The sequence below is a fragment of the Drosophila suzukii genome, chromosome X (assembly GCF_043229965.1).
Source record: "Drosophila suzukii chromosome X, CBGP_Dsuzu_IsoJpt1.0, whole genome shotgun sequence".
Taxonomy (NCBI): Eukaryota; Metazoa; Arthropoda; class Insecta; order Diptera; family Drosophilidae; genus Drosophila; species Drosophila suzukii.
In genome coordinates, this window is record NC_092084.1 from 8,058,871 (window position 1) to 8,078,167 (window position 19,297).

The 19,297-nt window shown below is 42.5% G+C and overlaps 1 protein-coding gene and 1 long non-coding RNA gene across 8 annotated transcripts in view; one reads left to right on the top strand and one right to left on the bottom strand.

Annotated features, from left to right (window-relative positions):
• The first annotated feature begins 336 nt into the window (after positions 1 to 336).
• The window catches only part of spdi (split discs), a 108,208-nt gene continuing 89,247 nt past the window's right edge, over positions 337 to 19,297 (top strand). The window contains exons 1-12 of one of the 7 annotated variants that reach the window (XR_010654851.2): positions 337 to 476; positions 2,549 to 3,242; positions 3,803 to 4,303; positions 4,367 to 4,507; positions 5,102 to 5,278; positions 5,357 to 6,635; positions 6,715 to 6,869; positions 6,942 to 7,061; positions 7,132 to 7,447; positions 7,693 to 7,967; positions 11,078 to 11,142; positions 11,208 to 11,375. Coding sequence is in view for 5 of the 7 variants with exons in the window: in XM_036820325.3 (XP_036676220.2) it covers positions 2,859 to 3,242; positions 3,803 to 4,303; positions 4,367 to 4,507; positions 5,102 to 5,278; positions 5,357 to 6,635; positions 6,715 to 6,869; positions 6,942 to 7,061; positions 7,132 to 7,447; positions 7,693 to 7,967; positions 8,047 to 8,136 (3,438 nt within the window). In the remaining 2 variants the exon portion in view is untranslated. Of the gene's footprint in view, positions 477 to 2,494; positions 3,243 to 3,802; positions 4,304 to 4,366; positions 4,508 to 5,101; positions 5,279 to 5,356; positions 6,636 to 6,714; positions 6,870 to 6,941; positions 7,062 to 7,131; positions 7,448 to 7,692; positions 7,968 to 8,046; positions 8,884 to 11,077; positions 11,143 to 11,207; positions 11,376 to 19,297 lie in introns of those variants that run through there. The other 6 variants (XR_005014804.3, XM_017083706.4, XM_070997537.1 and 3 more) reach the window with 6 other exon arrangements.
• LOC108016846 (uncharacterized) lies at positions 16,856 to 17,822 on the bottom strand. The gene is made up of 3 exons (XR_001767785.4): positions 17,702 to 17,822; positions 17,532 to 17,621; positions 16,856 to 17,476 (listed from the first exon to the last, which is right to left on the bottom strand). It is a non-coding gene; the product is annotated as an uncharacterized lncRNA (long non-coding RNA).

Here is a 19,297-nt window from a genome sequence, read left to right on the forward strand (position 1 = left end):
TTTTGTCTCCAAGTGCTAAACAATATAAAAACCTCCTCAAGAATGCAAAAGAAAAATTTACCATTTAATTTAATGAACTAAATTTCAAAATGAAATTAGAACTAAAATAATACTTGGTAGAAAATAAATAAAATCATTCATTCACATCTAAACCTTTAGTTGGCACATTACTGGCCCTTTCGATTGTTTTTGAAAATTATATTTCTTGGCGCCAACTCAGTGTTGGGCAACGCGTCACGCATGCGCCGTGGCCGCGAGCGCCCTCTGGCGGCGGAGTGTTATCGGTCGGCGTTATCGATAGGCGCCGTCGACTGGACACTTGTTGTTGTTGTTTGCAGAAAGCAGCAGAAACAGAAAACGCGCGTCGCTTTGTTGCCAGTTCGTTTATTTAGTGCCGTGCGTTGTTCCCCCCGTTTTGCCTACTTTACCTTTAATTTTTTTAACTGTTTTCCCCCGAACTCTGTGCAACATTAAAGGTTTTTATTAAAGTAGCAATAAACCAAAAAATAAAACTCGGCTCGGTACGTGCGTGTGTGTGTGTGTTAGAGCAGCATATTTGTGAGCGTGTGGAGTTGGCTTTTTGTTTTGCTGTCGTATTCCGGTTTTTTCGACGAAAGAGAGTGCGAAAATCGAAAGAAATCCCTTTTACAGTTATCTGGTGCAAATAATTAAACGGTGTTGTTGGGTGTTTGATTCACTACCCACCTCTCTTTCTCTACGCCTCTCCCCTCTCCCTTGATTTTTTTTATTCAATTATCGTGCTCTTTCTGGCAACTCCATTGTTGTTGTTGTTGCTGCCTCTCATTGAAGGGCAACCGATCTTCCTTCTCTCTCGCTCCCCTACATCCTGTTTCGCCCTCTTTTCCTCTCGCCGCTCTCTCTCTCTCTGGATCGCAGTTGCAGTTGCATTGCACAGTGTTGCATAGTTCCCTAATTAGGGCGCGCTCTAAAATCATAATTGAAAATTAACATTCGATCGCTAAGTGGCCTGCTCTTTCTGGTCTTGCTTTCTGACCAATTATCCAACTTATCGCTGTGCAAACGAGATAAAGATAAACCTCCCCCCATATAATAATGATAAGGAACAGTCCCGTGTTCATCAGCAATTAGGCGAAAAGTGTCCCTCTGAATATGAATTTAATTTCGTGTTTCGCTCGTTTGCATGATGTCACTCCACTGTTTGCGTTTCAATTTAAGGCCCTGAGTAAAGTAAACAAATTTGCGTGTTTCGCGTGGGCCGCTGTCACAAAAAAAAAATAAGCAGAAGAAAAGAAATCAAAATCAAATCCGAAATCATTCGAGGCCATAAATGGCAAACCAGCGAAATCACCGAAAACCGGACTGTTTACCAACACTGGCCAGATCGGCGTGTTGCAAGTGCAGGCAGCGCTGCTGCGGTCAGCTGTCAATGTCATTTGTTGGTGCAGTTCATGTTCACATCATATTCTCCTGCTCTCTTTTCTCTTGCTCTGCTTTTCTGACGCGTCGTGACATGAGTAATCCGGCATATTTGTGACAATGGGGAAAGAACACATGAACAAACACGCAGTGCTGAGTGGAGTGGTGTGCGGGGAGGGGGTGGTGATGTTCCATGGGGCGAAGGGCGGAGAGTTCGAGTCCTCTCTCTCTTGCACACAAATACAATTTACACACACATACATTTCTGCACAGCAGAGGTTAATCATATGGCACCTGCATTCGAAGTTTTTTAATCAAAGGTTTTAGATGAGGTTTTAGTTGATAAAAAAGTTTAGCTGCTCTCCTTTTCAAGTAACATTTATTTGGTTAATACTTTGTATTTCTAATTTTGTTTTAGTCCTTTACTCTTTTTGGATTAAATGTCCAAACGAATAGTTTATCTTAGACAAAGATATAAAATTTCAAGTTATTTTCAATGGGTTGTGATGCTACTGGCCTGACCTCGGCTGTTCGGCAGTGAACGTGTGATTGGGAGTGTGCACACATATGTATGCAAGTGTGGCTGTTGAAATGTTGACGTTGCAGCGGAACTCTGGTCTTGGCAATATGTCCATGTCCGTCAGACCCCCATATTCCGGCATCCCATATCCCCATCCAAATTCGAGCTGGAATAACGTATCAGAATTTTAATTTCGATTTCATGATCGTCGAGTGCATTTTAATTAATAATTGGGTGTGAACGCGACTGTGATTGTGTGTTTGTTTTGATTTCTCTCTTTATCTCAGCCCCGTTGCCTCTCTTGCTTTATCTTATTCGCTCTCTTGACGACAAACAATGCAATGCGATTGTTTGCCGCCGCACAAACGGGTTATATTGTTGTTGCCATCGGCCGATTGTCGATGTTGCATGCAACATGAGCATCTCTTGGTGAATCCAATTTCGAGCTCGCTTTCCTTCATTCATTCATTTATACGTCGCCCGTCTTGCATTACAAATTCTGGCCAACAATTTTGCACAGCAATTTCACTTTTTACCCCGTTTTACCTCCGTTGCCATCAACTCAAAAGAAAGCAGAGCAAATTGAGTTGATAAAAGCATTGTGATAACAAGCATGTACAAAATAACTAGCAAACGGCGATAACCGATAACCAGCAACCAACGATAAACGAACACTGCGAGAAAATTCTTTTGAATAAAACACAAAAAACGATAAACGAACATTCCGAGAAACTAAATAAAGTACACAATATACATCAAACTTGACATATTAAAAAAATATTTTAAGAAACTAAACACTGCGAGGAAAATAACCATTCTTAATTCAGTACACCATGCTAAATATGAAATAATTTGAAAAAAATACAAACAAGCCATAAGGAAATTAAAGTTGGCCCGTTGATGGTTTACGTTTTGCAACAAGCAAGGATAATCCGGCAAGATGATCAAACTGAAATCCTTGTTCCGCAGAGGACAGGGCACCTCCAGCTCGAACTCCTCCAATTCGTCGCACAAGCAGCAGCAGCACTCCTCCAACAACAATCGCCAGAAGTCGCAGTCGAGCACTTCATTGAATACCGCCCACGAGCAGCAGCAGCAGCAGCAACAACAACAGCAGCAGCAGCCGCAGCAACAGCAACCACAGCAGCAGCAACACAACAACACCGCAGCAACAACAACAAAGTTCTACGCCCACCAGGAGGCGGCCAGCTACGAAAGGGGCGTGGATGTGGGCGACGAGGAGGCGCTGCTGCTGACCAACCAACAGCAGCAACAGCGGCGACAACAGCAGCAGCAACAGCAACACTATCACCAGCAGCAACAGGTTCGTTATGATTGTGTTATTATTATAACCTTTGCTATCTTATAGTTAAAACTATAAGCAAACAGGGGATTTATTATAGAGCTGTAGATATAAGAAATACGTATACCTACAACATATGTAATTCTAATTTTTAAAATTTTAATTTATTTTAAAATTTCAATTTTATGTTGCATAACACGTTTTGGGATTTATTTCTAAATCTCTGTATATCTTTTATGAGAAAACAGAATCCCAATATTAATAATATTTATATTTACATTTTTGTAATATTTATCTGTTAGTCAAATTTATATTTTATTAATCACATAAAATTTAAGTTTAAATTTGTAATTTAACAATAGAATTTTTTTTTTGAATTTCGTTGTCCCTAATCACGGTATGATAATAGTAGCTGTCAAAGAACAAAATCTTAGGAAAGTGATAGTTATGAAATAAACATTTCGTTTATATTAATAAAAATATTTATGAATTACTTTAAAGGCAGTAGTAAAAACTACTCATTTACTCACTTACTTAATAATTTGTTAATCAATAAATAAACGTTTACTACTTTACAACAGCAACTACAGAGCAACACCTTGCCCCAAAAGAAATCAAAGCTCAAGGGACAAAAGCAGCCAAAACAATTGCCAGTGCAACAGCAACACAGCAATGCACCTGAGCCACAGCAGCAACACCAACAGCAACAGCAGCAACCACTGATGACTTCCCTGGCAGCCGTGCCGCAGGCAGCAGCAACCGGCAACAGCAGCAGCAGCAACATCAACAATAACAACGCATTGGCCGCACTGCAAGATGGTGGCGCTGCTGCCGCCGCTGCAGCCGATTTCTACCAGCAACTAGCTGCAGCAGCAACGGCAACAGCAACATCGGCCAACGGCAGCAACACCAGTGCCGACAGTCCGGCCAACGCTTTTCCCGCAGCAGCAGCAGCCGTTGCTGTTGCCGCTGTGGCAGCCAGCAGCTATCAGCAACAACAACAGCAGCAGCAGCAGCAACAACAACAACAACAGCAGCAGCAACTCATCAACAGCGAACAGCAACAACAGCAACTCTTAGAGGTGAGTTATGCCCCTATTTGTTTGTCCATTCCATAATTAATAGTCCGAAATTCCAACACGCAGGCTAACAACAAAATGCAGGAGCTGCACAAGCAGCTGGAGAGATTGGGAAGCGAGCAACTGCAGCTGGAGACACGCATCACGGAGCTCCTGCCATACCAAAGCGAGGTGGCCAAACTGAAGGGCGATCTGGTTAAGATGCAGGTGCGCAAAAAGAGCCAGGGGAGGAGGAGGAGGAGTGGGTTGATGGGTTGGCTGGACAAAAAGGGGTGCACTGTGGGCGGAAACGGGGTGGCTGGCTAACCACAAATTGCTGATGTGTTGTCACGGCTGATTGATGTTGTTGTTACTGCTTGTCCGATGATAAAGTCATTACATACCCTTAAGCCAAGGGAGTAATCTAGATTTTCAATTCATAAATTGAATGAATTGTTATTTTATAAATAAGTCCATGAACAGTTGATGTATTCTTAGTATATGACATAATGTCAGCTAATGTATAAATACGAATCTCTAGAGTTCCGTCCTTCCGCAGTGATTAATAGCAGGCTTTGATAAAGGGTATTCTCAGTAGAGACCCTTCCACTAGTCAATGACTAAGCCAAGTTCTCGGGGGCGTTGCGCTTCGCTACCCTAACCAATCCATTGATATTCAATACGATCTATAGGCGATGCGCTCCTTTAATTGAGTCGAGTAGAAAGCTTTTGCGTCGTAGAACAGCAGCATCAGCAGCAGAAGCAGCATCAACGCAGCTTAGAGGGAAGCAAAACTGATCAGTCTGATGTGTGTGCTTACAGAGTCTACAGGAAAAGACCCAGATGGAGATCGGCAACCTGAAATACGAGAACGAATCTCTGCGCAATCGGCTGCGGGACGTTGTGAACTCGCCGCTGTCGGATGCGGAGAAGCACCAGATCATCCAAGACTCGCAGCGGCTGCACAGCTCGGCGCCCGCCTCGATAGCCCTGCCCAGTGTGAGTACTCCCAGACAATATCTGGTGCAGCAAATCCCAGCATTAACATTCGCATAACATCCAATCTTCCCATTTTAGACAAACGATGCGCATGATGGCACACCCTGCCTCACGCCCGACTGGGATAAACAGTCATCCTCCAGCGAGATCTCTGTAGCCTGCCTGCAGGACAAGATCATTCAGATGGAGGAGACGCACTACTCCACCAACGAGGAGCTACAGGCCACGCTGCAGGAGTTGGCCGACCTGCAAACCCAGCTGACGGACACGCAGACGGAGAACGTGCGCCTCGCCGAGGACAAGGATGTGCTCTTCCAGTCGCTTTGCCGGCAGACCGAGAAGCTGAATGAATCGCGAACGCAGATCAGCACACTGAAAGAGCTGCTTCTGCGGGACACGAAGCAGGCGGCCTCCGAAGTCAGTGCCTCGGAGCGGGAGCAGAAGCTTCTGGATCTAATCAAGACATCGCAGGAGGAGCGCGAGGCCGTTCTGCTCAAGCAGGAAGAAATGGGCGCCGAACTGGCAGAGCTGAAGCAGGCGCGGGAAGCTGGCCAGCAGGAGCAGCAGCGCCAGAGGGAGCGGATCGCCCTGTTGGACTCTCAGTTGGACGCAGCCAATGCGGAGCGGCGGCAGGGAGAGGCACAGTTCTCGCAGGCCAAGGAGGAGATCTCGCAGCGGGCCATTGAAATCAGTCGGTTGAGTACTCTGCTGGAGAATGCTCGCTCCAAAATCGAGGAGCTGGAAGCAGATTTGGCCAGGGGCGACAAGACGGACCTGAGCGACGTGCTGGATGTGGCCAGAAAGGAGAAGGATGCCCTGGAGGAGCGGGTGGCCGAGCTGCAGGATCAGTGCTCGCGTAGTCAAGCCGAGCTAAGACGGCTACGCGAGCAGCTATCCGGCCTGACCGAGGAGTGCAAGGTGGCCAAGAACAATGCCAAGTGCGCCGTCTCCCACCTCGAATATCGCCTGGAGCAGCTGCAACGCGACAAGGACAAGATAGCCGGCGAATGGCAGGCGCTGGAGGAACGCGTGGCCGAACTGCAGGTGCAGTGCAAGTGCCACCAGGAGGACAAGGCCCAGCTGCAGTCCCTGCTGAGCGAAACGCAGCGCCACCTGGGCGATGTCCAACTACAGCTGGGCGAGGCGGAGTGCCGGCTCGACCAGGAGATGCAGCTGCGACGGAAGGAGGCCGAAGAGTGGCAGCAGTTCCAGGCCGATCTCCTGATGACCGTGCGCGTGGCCAACGACTTCAAGACTGAGGCGCTCAGCGCCCGGGAGCAGCTCGTGCTCGACAACAAGACGCAGAAGGAGAAGATCAGGCTGCTGGAGCAGCAGCTCGAGAAGCTCACCAAGCAGCGTAAGTATATTTGTAGAGCTCTTTTCCTTTAAGGAAGCCGTCAGTAATGGTAAATGTTTTTTTTTTTCAAACCCTCCAGCAGAACTGCAGCAGTCGGAGACTCCGCAGTCGGTGCTGTCCACGGTCCAGCGTGAGATGGAGATGGCCACGCGGCGCAGCAAGCTGAGCTTCAGCCGACAGGACTCGCGACTCTCCGTCAAAACGCTTATCGAGAGCATCGAGAATAACAAGGCGGTAAGTCCATTATTAGATCAGTTCCACGAGAAATCCTTTTCTGAATTGCAACGTTTCTGTTTCTTCCAACAGCAGGGCAAAGCCGACGAGGCGGAATCCCACTACAGCTCCACGTCCAGCCTAAACAGCGGCACTCCGGAGCTGGGTACCACGCCCATTATCTTTCCCCCCTCCAGTGATTGGCATGAAAGCGTGAGTGTTTAATCTGTCTAGTCTATCTGAATGATGAACCTCTGTACTGATGACTTTAAATCCCCCACAGCTTCGCCTGCCTGTGCTGCAGAGCAGCAATCTGCATGTGAACGTGGGCAATCAAGCAGGCACTGGAACAGGAGCGACTATTCCAGCTGGCAACGCAGGAGGAGGAGGATCAGCTAGCACTACCAAAGCCACATTGCCGCTGCGCGATCAACAGCAGCAGCAGCAGACTGCGATGACTACGCCCCAGAGCCAGATTCAGTCCCAGAATCAGATCCAGAATGTTTCCCAGCCCTCGACGCCGGCCACGCCCAGCAGTGCGGGCAGCAGCAGCAGCAGTGGGCTGCCCTTTGGCAATGTCTCAAAGTCCTTCATTGGCGGTACGAAGATAGTCTCAATTGGAAAACTATAAAATTAATTGATTTTTAGGAAAAGCATTAGGTTTACAAAGATAAATGCATATTTAGAAGATTTTTTTTGGATATTTCTCAATCCTTCAACATAAGGATTCTCAAAAAGTCTCTTACCTACGCTATCTTGACCAGTTTTGTTGTAAACTTTCAGGATATATATACGATTTTCATGAAACATAATGCTAAAGTCTGAAATTCTATATATTTTATAGGGGAACGCAAGGATCCGCTGAACATGCTGGCCAAGAATGGAGGCTCCAAGCGCAACGCCCTGCTGAAGTGGTGCCAGAACAAGACAGTGGGCTATCGCAACATTGACATCACCAACTTCAGTTCCTCGTGGAACGATGGCCTGGCCTTCTGTGCGATCCTGCACTCATATCTGCCGGATCGTATTCCATACGATCAACTGAGTCCGGCCAACAAGAGGCGCAACTTTTCGCTGGCATTTGCGGCTGCCGAGTCCGTGGGAATTGGCACCACCCTGGTGAGTTTCCATTCCATGAGCAACTTATATATATCCCCCCGAAAATGCATTATTATCTGTACAATTTATTCGCTACCAGAACATCAATGATATGTGTCAGATCGAACGACCCGACTGGATGCAGGTGATGTCCTATGTGACGGCTATCTACAAGTACTTTGAGACCTAGCTGAGGGAACGGACTTGAGGAGCGTCTGCTGCACTCCACTTGGGCACTCTTTTTGGGGCAGTAGTTGTAGGGATCGCTTTATTTTCAATATATATTTTTTTGTTTTTTTTTCCTTATAAATACTTTTTTTCTCGTTGTTGTGTATATTCAGCGTTTCCAGGATGGACAGCAAAAACACAATCTTTTTCAACCGATTCCCCTAGCTTGTATGCTTTTTTTTTCTACGACCCCCTTCTGTTTTAGTGTGTCTACGTCCATTTTCTTGCCCATGTACAGTGGTCACTCAATGCAGTGGTACATCTGTAAAATGCATTTGTTTGTTTTTCGGTTTTACAGACGACCCCTTTAGCACTAAGTTTTAAGCTTAAAGTTTAATTTTAATGGAGCTTCGAAGGTTGTTCAGGTCCATCACTCCAGGGACAACGATGACTCTCACAGCCAGTGTCCACTGTACATGGATAAGTAGTAGTTCTTGGCTATTTTTTTTATTGCCTGGTACAGAGTTTATTTTTACACGCAATTGAGGATGATGGAGAATGATTAGCTTGATTAGCTTTGCGACGAAGCATAACTATAGAGATAATAAGGAGATGGTCCGGACTAGCTTTAGCCTATATATATATAATTATTTATTCCAACTACATCAGATCACTAATTTAAACGCAAACAAAATGTATTTTTTTCAACGATTCATTCTACGATCTACCATAAAGAACAAAAAGCTGCGAAAGGCAGTGAAACAAGTAATCCCTGGTTGTTTTCTTTAGCTTTAATAACTTAATTAAACTGGGATTAGCTGAGCTGTGTGGGTTGTAAATTAAAAATTCTCGGAAAATTTTACAGCTTTCGCAATTTGCATTTTTCGTAATCAAAATTTTCTGAGCCGTCGCTTATTAAAATAGATCAATCTTGTGCCTGCCGCACAAAACGAGGAACCTGAGACCTTCGGGAAATGGGTGGGTGAAGTGATATGAGGTGTGGTGTGGTGTGGTGCAAACTCTCGGGGAAAACTCTCAAAATGGCGCTTCTTGAGCGCGGAAATTTCCCTCGAGTGGGAAATTTCCCAAGGAGCAGGAAAGAGATGGCTTCTGTACGTTGATTTTATCCTTTTTGTGGGCGGGATTGAAATTCCGGACGTGGTTGGTCGAGATTTCGGGGGATGGTGTGGGCGGCGGTGGGTGTGTCATGTGGCATGCGGCAGAGGATTTAATTAAGTGCCCATGCCACACCGCAGGGGGTGTGTGATTTCTTTAAAATTAAAACAAGCCGATGATTGATGTACTCGAGGCTAATGAGAAGAGGCAGCCAAAGCTGGGAAAGAATAAGGAAAGTCATACCGCCATGGAACGCACTGAGGCACGAGATTATTTAAAAGCGCTTGATATATTTATATCGTATTTGTTTTTATAAGAAACTGCTTCTTATAATTACTGTTAGAGCTCTCCAAAATTAAATAGGGAATTTAATTTATAGTACATAATGAATTGCAGTGTTGTAAAGGGCAAATTATAGCGCTTAAGTAGCAAATAAACCATAATATTGCCTGTTTTTTAATATTTATTTCTTTAATATATGCAGCTTCTAGTCAGTAAAATTATTCTTATCAAATAAATATTTTTTTTGCATACTTTTGGGACTTTTAAAAATACCAGATTTATTAAATGATTCTGCTGACATTTTTCCTTTTTGGTATGTGATTTACCAAGAGTGATATTTAATGTCAGGACTAAAGAATATATAGACTCGTTGACAGGATTAACTCCTTCAGTTCAAATCAAATGCATATCCGTATCCGCATTCGTGTCCGTTAATTTGGTCCGCTTGTTTAGGCCAATGTCACGTACTTCTAAAGACCTTAAAGCACCCATGCCCAATACCATACCCATTCTACCCCTTCGGTTGACTCGTAGTTCCAGGACAAAAGCAAATTGTATCTGTCAATTAGGCGGCTTCTTCTAGTATCGCTCTCTATCTCTCCTGCTCTTTTAGTCCTTTAATGCCCGGCACATGTCGAAAATGAAATTAAACGCTGACGCATCTTTTGCTGACCAGCGGACAGTCACCAAAATATGTGTTTTGGAAATCGGTGGCAGGGGTGAGGGATTGAGTTGGGTGGCTTGGAGAAATGGAGAAAGGAAAGAAATGCTTAGTCATAAATCTAGAAATCGGCAAAAATAAATTTCAATGCGGCCAACATTTTAATATACAAAACAGACTGGCCAAAAGGCAAAGACACACGAACGCAGGCACACTGATTTATTCACTCACTCAATCGGTGGCAGTGCAACTATAAAAATATTATCTATAGTTTCCACTTAAATGCACAGCGGCACTTACCGGACGGCGCTCGTCCTTGTCCACCAGCCAACCGCCCAGCCACCCAACCACCCAACCACCCAGCACAACCCACCCCCACCTCCCCCACATGTGGATAAATCATAATGGTTAATGTGCACTCATAAATGGATAAGCCAGGCGGTATAGTACACTGAAATAAATTACTATCCTTACATAGATCTAACTATAAAGATCTATAAATGTTGTATTAGTAGAATGCCAATTTAGAATTTATATTTTGTATGACATTTTTATACCATTTTGTTTTTCTATTTCAATCAAATGAATGTATTTTTAATTATAATGAATTTGCTTTAATTTTCAGTTTGATTTTAAACAAATTTTATTCATAATATCATATCAAAAATGTATACTCGCCGAAATCTTTATAGTTTTTATGTATTAGTAATAATAGAACGTTGTTCAGTTGAACATATACCCGATAATCTTTTTTTTACAGTCTCAATATATTCTAATTGTTCGTCTTTTTTGTATATTATATTTTATTGTAAATTTATAAAATACACTATTAGCATGCCATGTTTATTAATTTCCTTATTTAAATAATAGATTTCTAAAACTATCCATTATTTTCTCTGTGCAGGTACATATGCTTCAACCGAAGGAAGTTCAAATTCGTGCCGGCGAATGTGGATGTGAATATGAGTGGTGAGTGAGAGTGGGAAAGTGGGTGTGGGCTTGGATGGGCTCCAGATATATATATATTTATATAGATATATAGATAGCGCGGGTGGACATTGCTCATTCAGGTCAGGTCATGTCAACTCGGGCGGCGGGAAATCGTTTTGTGTGCGTGTCATTTATGGGTCATTTGCCAGGGATCCATGGAAAACCTGAACCCACCGACAACAAGTGAGCCAAGCCAGCCGGAAAACGCGGAGGTGGGTAGAACATATATGTTCATTAGGATATACATATAGATCGATATAAAAATCTCTATTGAGTGTTTAGAAACCTAAGATCCCCTTTGTTCACCCGCATTCAAAGTGAATCTATAAGATCTATGTAACTATTTTTAAGCATCTTCATCAGAACTGGCTAAACTTTAACATCTTGTCACATTCGATTTTCCATTTGCTCCACATTTTCCGAACAGAGGAAAACAGACCACACAGACACTCACCCACATATGGTACCAAAAAAAAAGTTGACTTCCTGTCATAGTTGGATGTTAATTTGGTTCCTAACTTTGTCTTCTTAGCATTTTCCCCCCATCCCCACCACTTCCGATGCTCGCAGTCAAATCCTGTTTACTGCCTGTCAACTTATAAACAATTTTCCATGATAATGACGCCGACGATCGAAGCAACTTTTGCGGCGGAAGCAAAGACTTTTCAAAAAAATGTAAAAAAAAAAGAGGAAGGATTATAATCGGGTAATGGAAAATCGAAGAGCGGACAAAGATTAAATGCGTTGGGCAACATTTCCGGTTTTGAGTAGATGGTCCAGCTCCATGACGAGGCCGCTTCGATTTGATTTCCTCCCGGCAGCAGGGCAACAAAGAGCTTTATGATTTTCCGGTCAATACAATTCCAGCCAGGGGCTGCTGCACTGCATCCTTACAAATCAACAAGCATGACACATTGCCGCCCAGCCATTGTTGTTGCCAGTTCGGTTCAGTTCAGTTCTCGGGGCTCTCCGCTCGAGGAAGTACTAAAAAACACAATGGAACTGGGCAGGGGTTCTCACTCTACAGACTCTTCTTCGGCTATTCCGACAGTTCGACTGCAATGACAGTCACAATGGACCCACAAAGAACCATGGAGTGCCCCGCGCCCTCCTCCAAAAATAGAAAAAAACCTACCTAATGTCATCCTGCTCTCGGGTTAGATCTGAAGTCGTTGGGTCATCGAGGCTGAGGGTCAATAAATTGTGATTAGACAAATGCAATTCACTTTTTTATGGTTCCGAAGTCAATTGCCGGAGGGGAATACTTGACTGGGGTTGGTAATATTAAAACTATACTTTTATGATGAAGACTGCCATGGTTTATTATTATAATTTCGACTCGAAAAGTAATTTGAAGATCCTTAAAAAGGATTATGTGCTCACCACTTGAACCATATTATAATAACTTTTAAATTCAATTACAAATTATAACAGTTATTATAACTCTTTTTTTAATATTTTAAAGGATTTATGTATATTTTCCTTTAATAATACTAGTTCTGACTAAAGCTTGAAATGCTCTATTTCTCCATTTCTCTATTTCTTAAATGGCATCTTTCTCCAAAACACTTTCTTGTAAATTGCTTGTATGACCTTCCTGCTAAACGATCCCCATTACGATCCTATAAAAATTCAATAAAGAATCCCGCAGTTCGCCAGCCAGTAACCCCTTATCCGAATCCTTCGAAAAGGGAATAACAAGGCTCATGAATCTTGTCCCACGGGCGGAGTCCCACGTCGTCGGCTAATACGCATCAGGGCTAAATGCTCTGGTCGAGCCAATAAATGTGTTTGTGCACCACCCACATGCCCCATTCCGTTGAACACCCTCCGATCTAGTACACAAGTTCACCCCTGACTTCTTGCCCATTGTCCTTTTGGCCACACTTGCCGTGCTCACTTTGATTTGCACGCATGAACTCTGTTTCTTGAGCAGTGAAAAAAACGTTATCTAAGTTTGAATTTATCCACCTTAATCTTCATTATATGAGTGTCTCCAAAATCAACGTAATCATTTCTGATAAAATATTTTCTCACAACTAGATTTTTTTTTTTATTAGCCTGTTACAAGGAAATCGGAAATTACCTATGACATCTATAACTAGTTTTAAGAAGCCTTAGTACTCATGATTTAAAAATCTTTGCCAAATCAAAAAAATTCATTCTAAAATTAGTGTTGGAAAGTGTTTTTTAAAGCAATTTTATTAGCTTGAATACTGAAAATCGAAATGTAGATGCTTTTCAAAACGAAATATTTTGTTGGTTATACTAAAAAGATTTTTTATTTGTTTTTCAATTAGGTTAGTAATTTTTCTCACAGTGCAACCTCTTCTCCTTCGAAATCTCAGCCTCCTTCGCTGAACGGCGTGTCAATGTTTGTTTAGCACCCCTCTTTGCCATCCTGCTAACCAGATTTCAATTTGTGCCGAGCAAAGTGTTTATGAGATTTCGAGCTGCCGCTGCTAAATGGCCGAAATCCTTGTGTCCTGGGACTCCCCCGCAGGACTCGAAGGATTCGAAGGACTCGCCGGATTCGTCGGGCATCTGCGTGTGTGTCCGATATACCGTATATACACTCGGTTTTATTCTTCCCTTTGTTTGACTTTGTTTTGTCCTGTTTGGTTTGGTTTGATGTAATGTGACATGATGGTTTCATCAAAAGCGCATTAAAAACAAAGCGAAAGAAACAAACAAAAGAAGGCGGAATCGAGCAGGGAATTCCGTTATGGACTTGGAATATCCTGCATCGTAAATTGTATCTCGGAGATTAGCCAACTTAGGTCATAGTTATCTTTTGAGGTACCCAAAATGTTCCGTTTTCTGAGCGAAATTAAAAAAATTACCAATAAAATGAACTACATTTGCAGATATGCTTACCGGATATTAGATCTTTATAGGTGAAGTTCGTAAGTGCTGAAATCGTGGTCACCAAACCTTTTCTCTAGCAGATGTCATAACTTCTGCAGCTTAGTTCCATTAGTACCATGGAAAATTGATCAAATTAAGTTATCCAATGCACAGGCAAGAGGAAAACTTCCTTTAGATTTGGTGGGCTAACAGGGGTTAGCCTCGCAGGATCGCACAGGCCAATGCACTCAGTCTGAGTCCTGCGAAAGGGACTTGGTACGGGAGTCAAATCAAGGCAGCAAAAGGATTCAGGCCATTAAGTTCCGGAAGCGAGTTGATAACCAGACAACAAGTATACAAATCCAGCCGACCACTGACACGGGACACAGGATTCAGGACTCAGGACTCAGGACTCAGGACTTTGTGGCATTACGGAGCTGTCCTGGCTGGAGATATTTATGCGTGTTTGGTTGTGTTTGTTCATTGCAGTAATTGGCTGGCGGGTCCTCCGACAAACAACTTTTGTGCATATGCAAACCAGAAAAAAATAAAATAAAATAAGAGAAGAGAAGAGCGAAAACTAAAACGGGCAAAGAACCCAAGAAGGAAAATGAATCAAAGCGAAGGCATCCACGATAAACTTTTTGGCCCGCTGAAAATTATTCCTCGCCTCTATCTTGAGGTAACTGATGGAAACATGGATTACCGTAGAATACATAACATTGAAATTCGATAAAATAATAAGATACAGAGACCAACACTCATGAAAATTATGAATAGTTCACTACAAACCTGTTTCTAGTTAGTAAGTAATCAATAATATTTAGTAAAATAATAATATTTATATAGGTACCTTCTGTTTTGTGTGCCTTCTGATTTGTATATACAATGATATTTTAATCTTAAACGTAATTTCAGCAAAGGTTTTCTCCGTATATCCCTTTGAAACCTGTTTTGCGACCCCTGTGGTCTATGGACTGGGTGCATGTTAGTTACTTTTGTTTTGCGTCCAGGCTGGATGAGTAAATAAATAAAAGAGCCGTCAGCGGGAATTAAGCAACCCTTCCGTTGCGAATAAATCAGCAAATTAATCGCACAGCCGAGTGCAGACCGCAGTGACTGTGCCGTTGCCACCCCCCTTTTTCCGCAATTTCTCCATTTTCTCAACCTCCCGGAAACGGAAACGCACACACAGTTAGCCACACATCAAAACTGAATCCAAATCCAAAATCCCAGACCCAATTCAAAAATCGAGCAAACTTTGCCACTCAAGTGGATTTAAATTGGTTTTTGCGTAACCGCAGTCGAGATTGGATTTTAAAATTTTTCAGTTATTTGTTGCTTCTTGTTGGTCTTGTTTGGTCCTGTCTGCCACTGAACGGCGACACATTTCCGCTTCCGCTGGCGAGAAAAAAAAAAGGAAGAAAAAAAACCCTGGCTGGGTTTCATTTGATTTGACTTTTCACGTTTCATTTAGCAAACGATTTCATTAGTTAAAAAGCGCAGTTTCTTTCTTTCCCGTCCTGAAAAGGGGCTGTCCTGCACATATTGTCCATGTCCTTGCTGGCTTTCCTTTTCCTTTTTGCGCCCTTTCAATCGTCCGGGCGGAGTTGCCCCTTTGTGTGTTTGCTTTTTTCTTTTTTTTTTTTATCGCCATTCAAGTTTGTTTTTCCGCTTAAAGTATTTTTATTGAATCTCCTTATCGTTTTTTATGGCCACTCACCCAGTGGTCCATCGAACAACAACACCCCAACCCCCCCCACACCCCCGATTAATGCTAATCTAAACAAATTCTGTCATTAAGGGTCCTTGGATCCCTCGTCGCCGGAAATGTCGCGCTGCTGGCCTCTGGTTCCACATAAAATATTGTCAATCAATTCAATTACAAGTTGACATCATTGTTACTTATTGTTGACGTCAATTGTCCGGCAGTAGCCCCCTCCTGGCCCCCTGATTTATGGAGTTACCCGGAGTTAGCTGGGCTGACCACTTGGTGGGCGTCTGTACTCCAAGGACCGAGCCCCTGACCCTGATTTTTCCAAGACTGATGGTCAGAGGCTTTTATTCTTGCTGTTACAAAAAAATAATACATACATATAAAAGGCTATAAATATATTTTAATGAGTGTGTATAGTATTTTAACCTAAGGACCAAAAATAATAATAAAAGAATATTCAAAATAACACTATTTCTACTCATAATCAGAAACATTTAAAAAGAAAACCCAAAATATTCATAGTAGCCCTTTAAAAATAAAAATCCCAAGTAATGACTGTTCAATTTTCATATAATATCGCTTTACTCTTTATTTATCTTTCAGAAATTTACGCAGATCTGACACTTATCGGGAAATTTCCCAAATATATTGGAGATTACCTTACTCTCCAGGGTCCACTCTATCCGCCTTTTTGGGAGCGTGTCTACTCGAATTACCGATCAGACCCTCGAGGTAACGCCAACCCCTTTTAGTCGTGGGCAATTAGGCGGCGCACACACACAAATGCTCGCTGGCGGGGTCAAAGGTCAGTGGGTGGGGCACGGACTCGGGACACACTCCAAGGCAACCCTTTTAATAACTTCCGTTCATCCGCTTTTCCATCGCCACCAGGATCGCCGCTTGTCGCTAATTGCCACCGAAGAGCCTTTCCATTTCCAATTTCTTTTTCATTGATTGATTTCCCTGCCAGATTTTCTTCTTGCGATCGTGTTTGCTTTGTCTGCCGGTTGCTTTTGTTTATTTACCAATAATAATGCAATAAAAGGCCAAAAAGGTTGAACCCTCTCAAGGAGTGGGTAACCCCCCAATAAGCACACCTTTTCCTTACACTGAAAAAAATTGTATGCTCTTTGACGTTTACGTTTTATTAAGACATTCAGAGATATCGCAAACAAAATCTGTATACTAAACAAAGTGGGAAGGATTACATCCAATTAGCGCAGCAGATTCCAGTCCAACGATTCGTATATAGCAGCATTTTTTTTCGCAGAGTTTAGCCTTTGTCCTAAAGTATCCTTGTATTATTGTGATCCACACTCGAGTATTCCGTATCATAGATGTCATTATTTTTCGCAGAGTTTAGCCTTTGCACCACAGTTTCCTTGCATTATTGTATTCCAGATTCGAGTATTCCGTGTCATAGCAGTCTTGTGTTATTTTTCTAAGAGTTCAGCCTACGCACCACACTATACTTGCATTATTGTATTCCAGATTCGAGTAATCCGTATTATAGCAGTTTTATATTATTATTCGCAGCGTTGATATTATATGAGCGTTCGTATTATATTATTCTATTCGTATTATTTTCCGTGTAGTTCAGATTATGAGCGTTCGTATTATAGCATTCTTGTATTATTTTTGCAGCGTTGAGAATGATTATGATGATGATAGAAGAGGATGGTTATTGGGCAGTTCAGAGTGTATGTAGTCCAGACGCATTTCCATTCAATTAGTGTTGATTTGTGTAGACTATAATGAAACGGGCTTAATTTTTTAGTCGCTCGATAATAAACGCTTTACTTACCGGCAAGAAACCCCGTGAAACTGGAAAAGTGTCGAGTACACTTGTCCCCTGGCCTCTTCCGAAAATCCCACGCCTGAAATTTTCGGCCGCCTAGAAAATATAGTGTTAATTTTTTGTATACCGATTTTTGTTCACTTTTTCGAGAAAATAATTTGTATTTTTTCACTCACCACAGGGACTGCCATTTTTTTGGCTTTTTATTTTAGGTGTTAACGCAATGGAGTATACTAAACAACTGAATAATTTGGGCTCTGGGTCTGGGGCCATACTTTGACAGCTCCGAATTTCGAATTGGCATCGCCTACTTGAAAGCAAGGCCTGTGTGATTGTAAACATTTTCATTAGCTTGTTTTCTTATGAAAATATATATGTTATGTTTATAAAAAAGAAAAACTAGATGATTGCGTACCCTAGATAATTCTCTAAACTTAATTAGAACCCATCTATTTTATATGTTCCAGGCAACAGAAATATTTATTTTGCTCAGTGCCAACCCTTTACAGGTGGCTCGCGAGCTGTTCTTTTGTCTGCTAATGGTTAGGATCGTATCGGTATCGTATCGTACAGGATAGTATCGTATCGATGTCGTGGGAAGGTGGCGCAAAGGTGCAGTGGTGCCTGAGCGCATTCAAATTCAAATTAGTCGATCGACACCGCAGCAACCACCGGGTATACATATAAACAGAATATGCCCAGAGCCACTCGCCGGGGTCATGTGAAAGTGCAAATTTATATTGGTTTAATGGGTTCTCCCTTTGTTTTGTCTGTGATTTCGCGGCTGAGAAGGGGGTGTACAAAGTACATAGTATGTTTATTATGAGGTATGCGTGCGCCCTTTATGCAAATCATGGTAATGCAATATTTAAATTGATGTTCGTGGCTTTTTAATGGCGCACGTTTCGAGGCTCCGCACGCAACTCCCCTCGTCCTGTCTCTGTCCTTTGGCGTTCTCCTGTCTCTTTCTGCGTTCATTAGGGGTAAAGTCATCTTGCTGGTCCCCTTTCTCGACTTATTGACATGTTAATTAGGCATGTGAACATCGAATCAGTGGGAAAGGCTGCTAGAATTGTGGGAATCTCGGGATATGCAAAACGAAACCATCAAAACTTTTATTTTTAAAAATATCACCCTTAAAATATGGTTTAAATGTCTTTAAAGGGTGTTCTGATGGGATAATATTATCAATTCAGCATAGAAAACTGGGAACTAATAATATGGCTGAACTTCTCTATAACCAAATAGAGAGGTCTTTGGGTATATTAAATTTTTTGTATTATTATTTAATTAACTTTGTTCAACATTTATCCTGTTACCTTGTTACGTTTTCAATTACCTCATCTGCTATTTATTATACTGATATATACGTTTTCAATTACCTCATCTGATATTTATTATTCCTCGATGCCTAATCTCCCCCCGATTAATTAACCATTTCAGATCCCGCAAAGACCTGCTGATCCCACCATTTCCATCCGTATCGCCATCGTCGCTTTTCCCAATTTCGAATTTTGCCACCCCCGGCTGTTCACACCCCATTAGAAAGTCAATCTGTGAATGCACAAAACCTCATTCACACCCATTAAGTAAACTTTTTGGGTATCTCTGGGTCAGCAAATCGTCAACATATTGGCCGCATCTTCATAAATAAGAAAGTGTGACCGCGGCGCACCCAAAAGTTGGAAAGTAGGGGGGGGGGGGGAACCTTCCAAAACAAAACAAAAAAAAAAACAATGTGGCACGTGCGGGTGGAAAAACAAGGGGGTGGT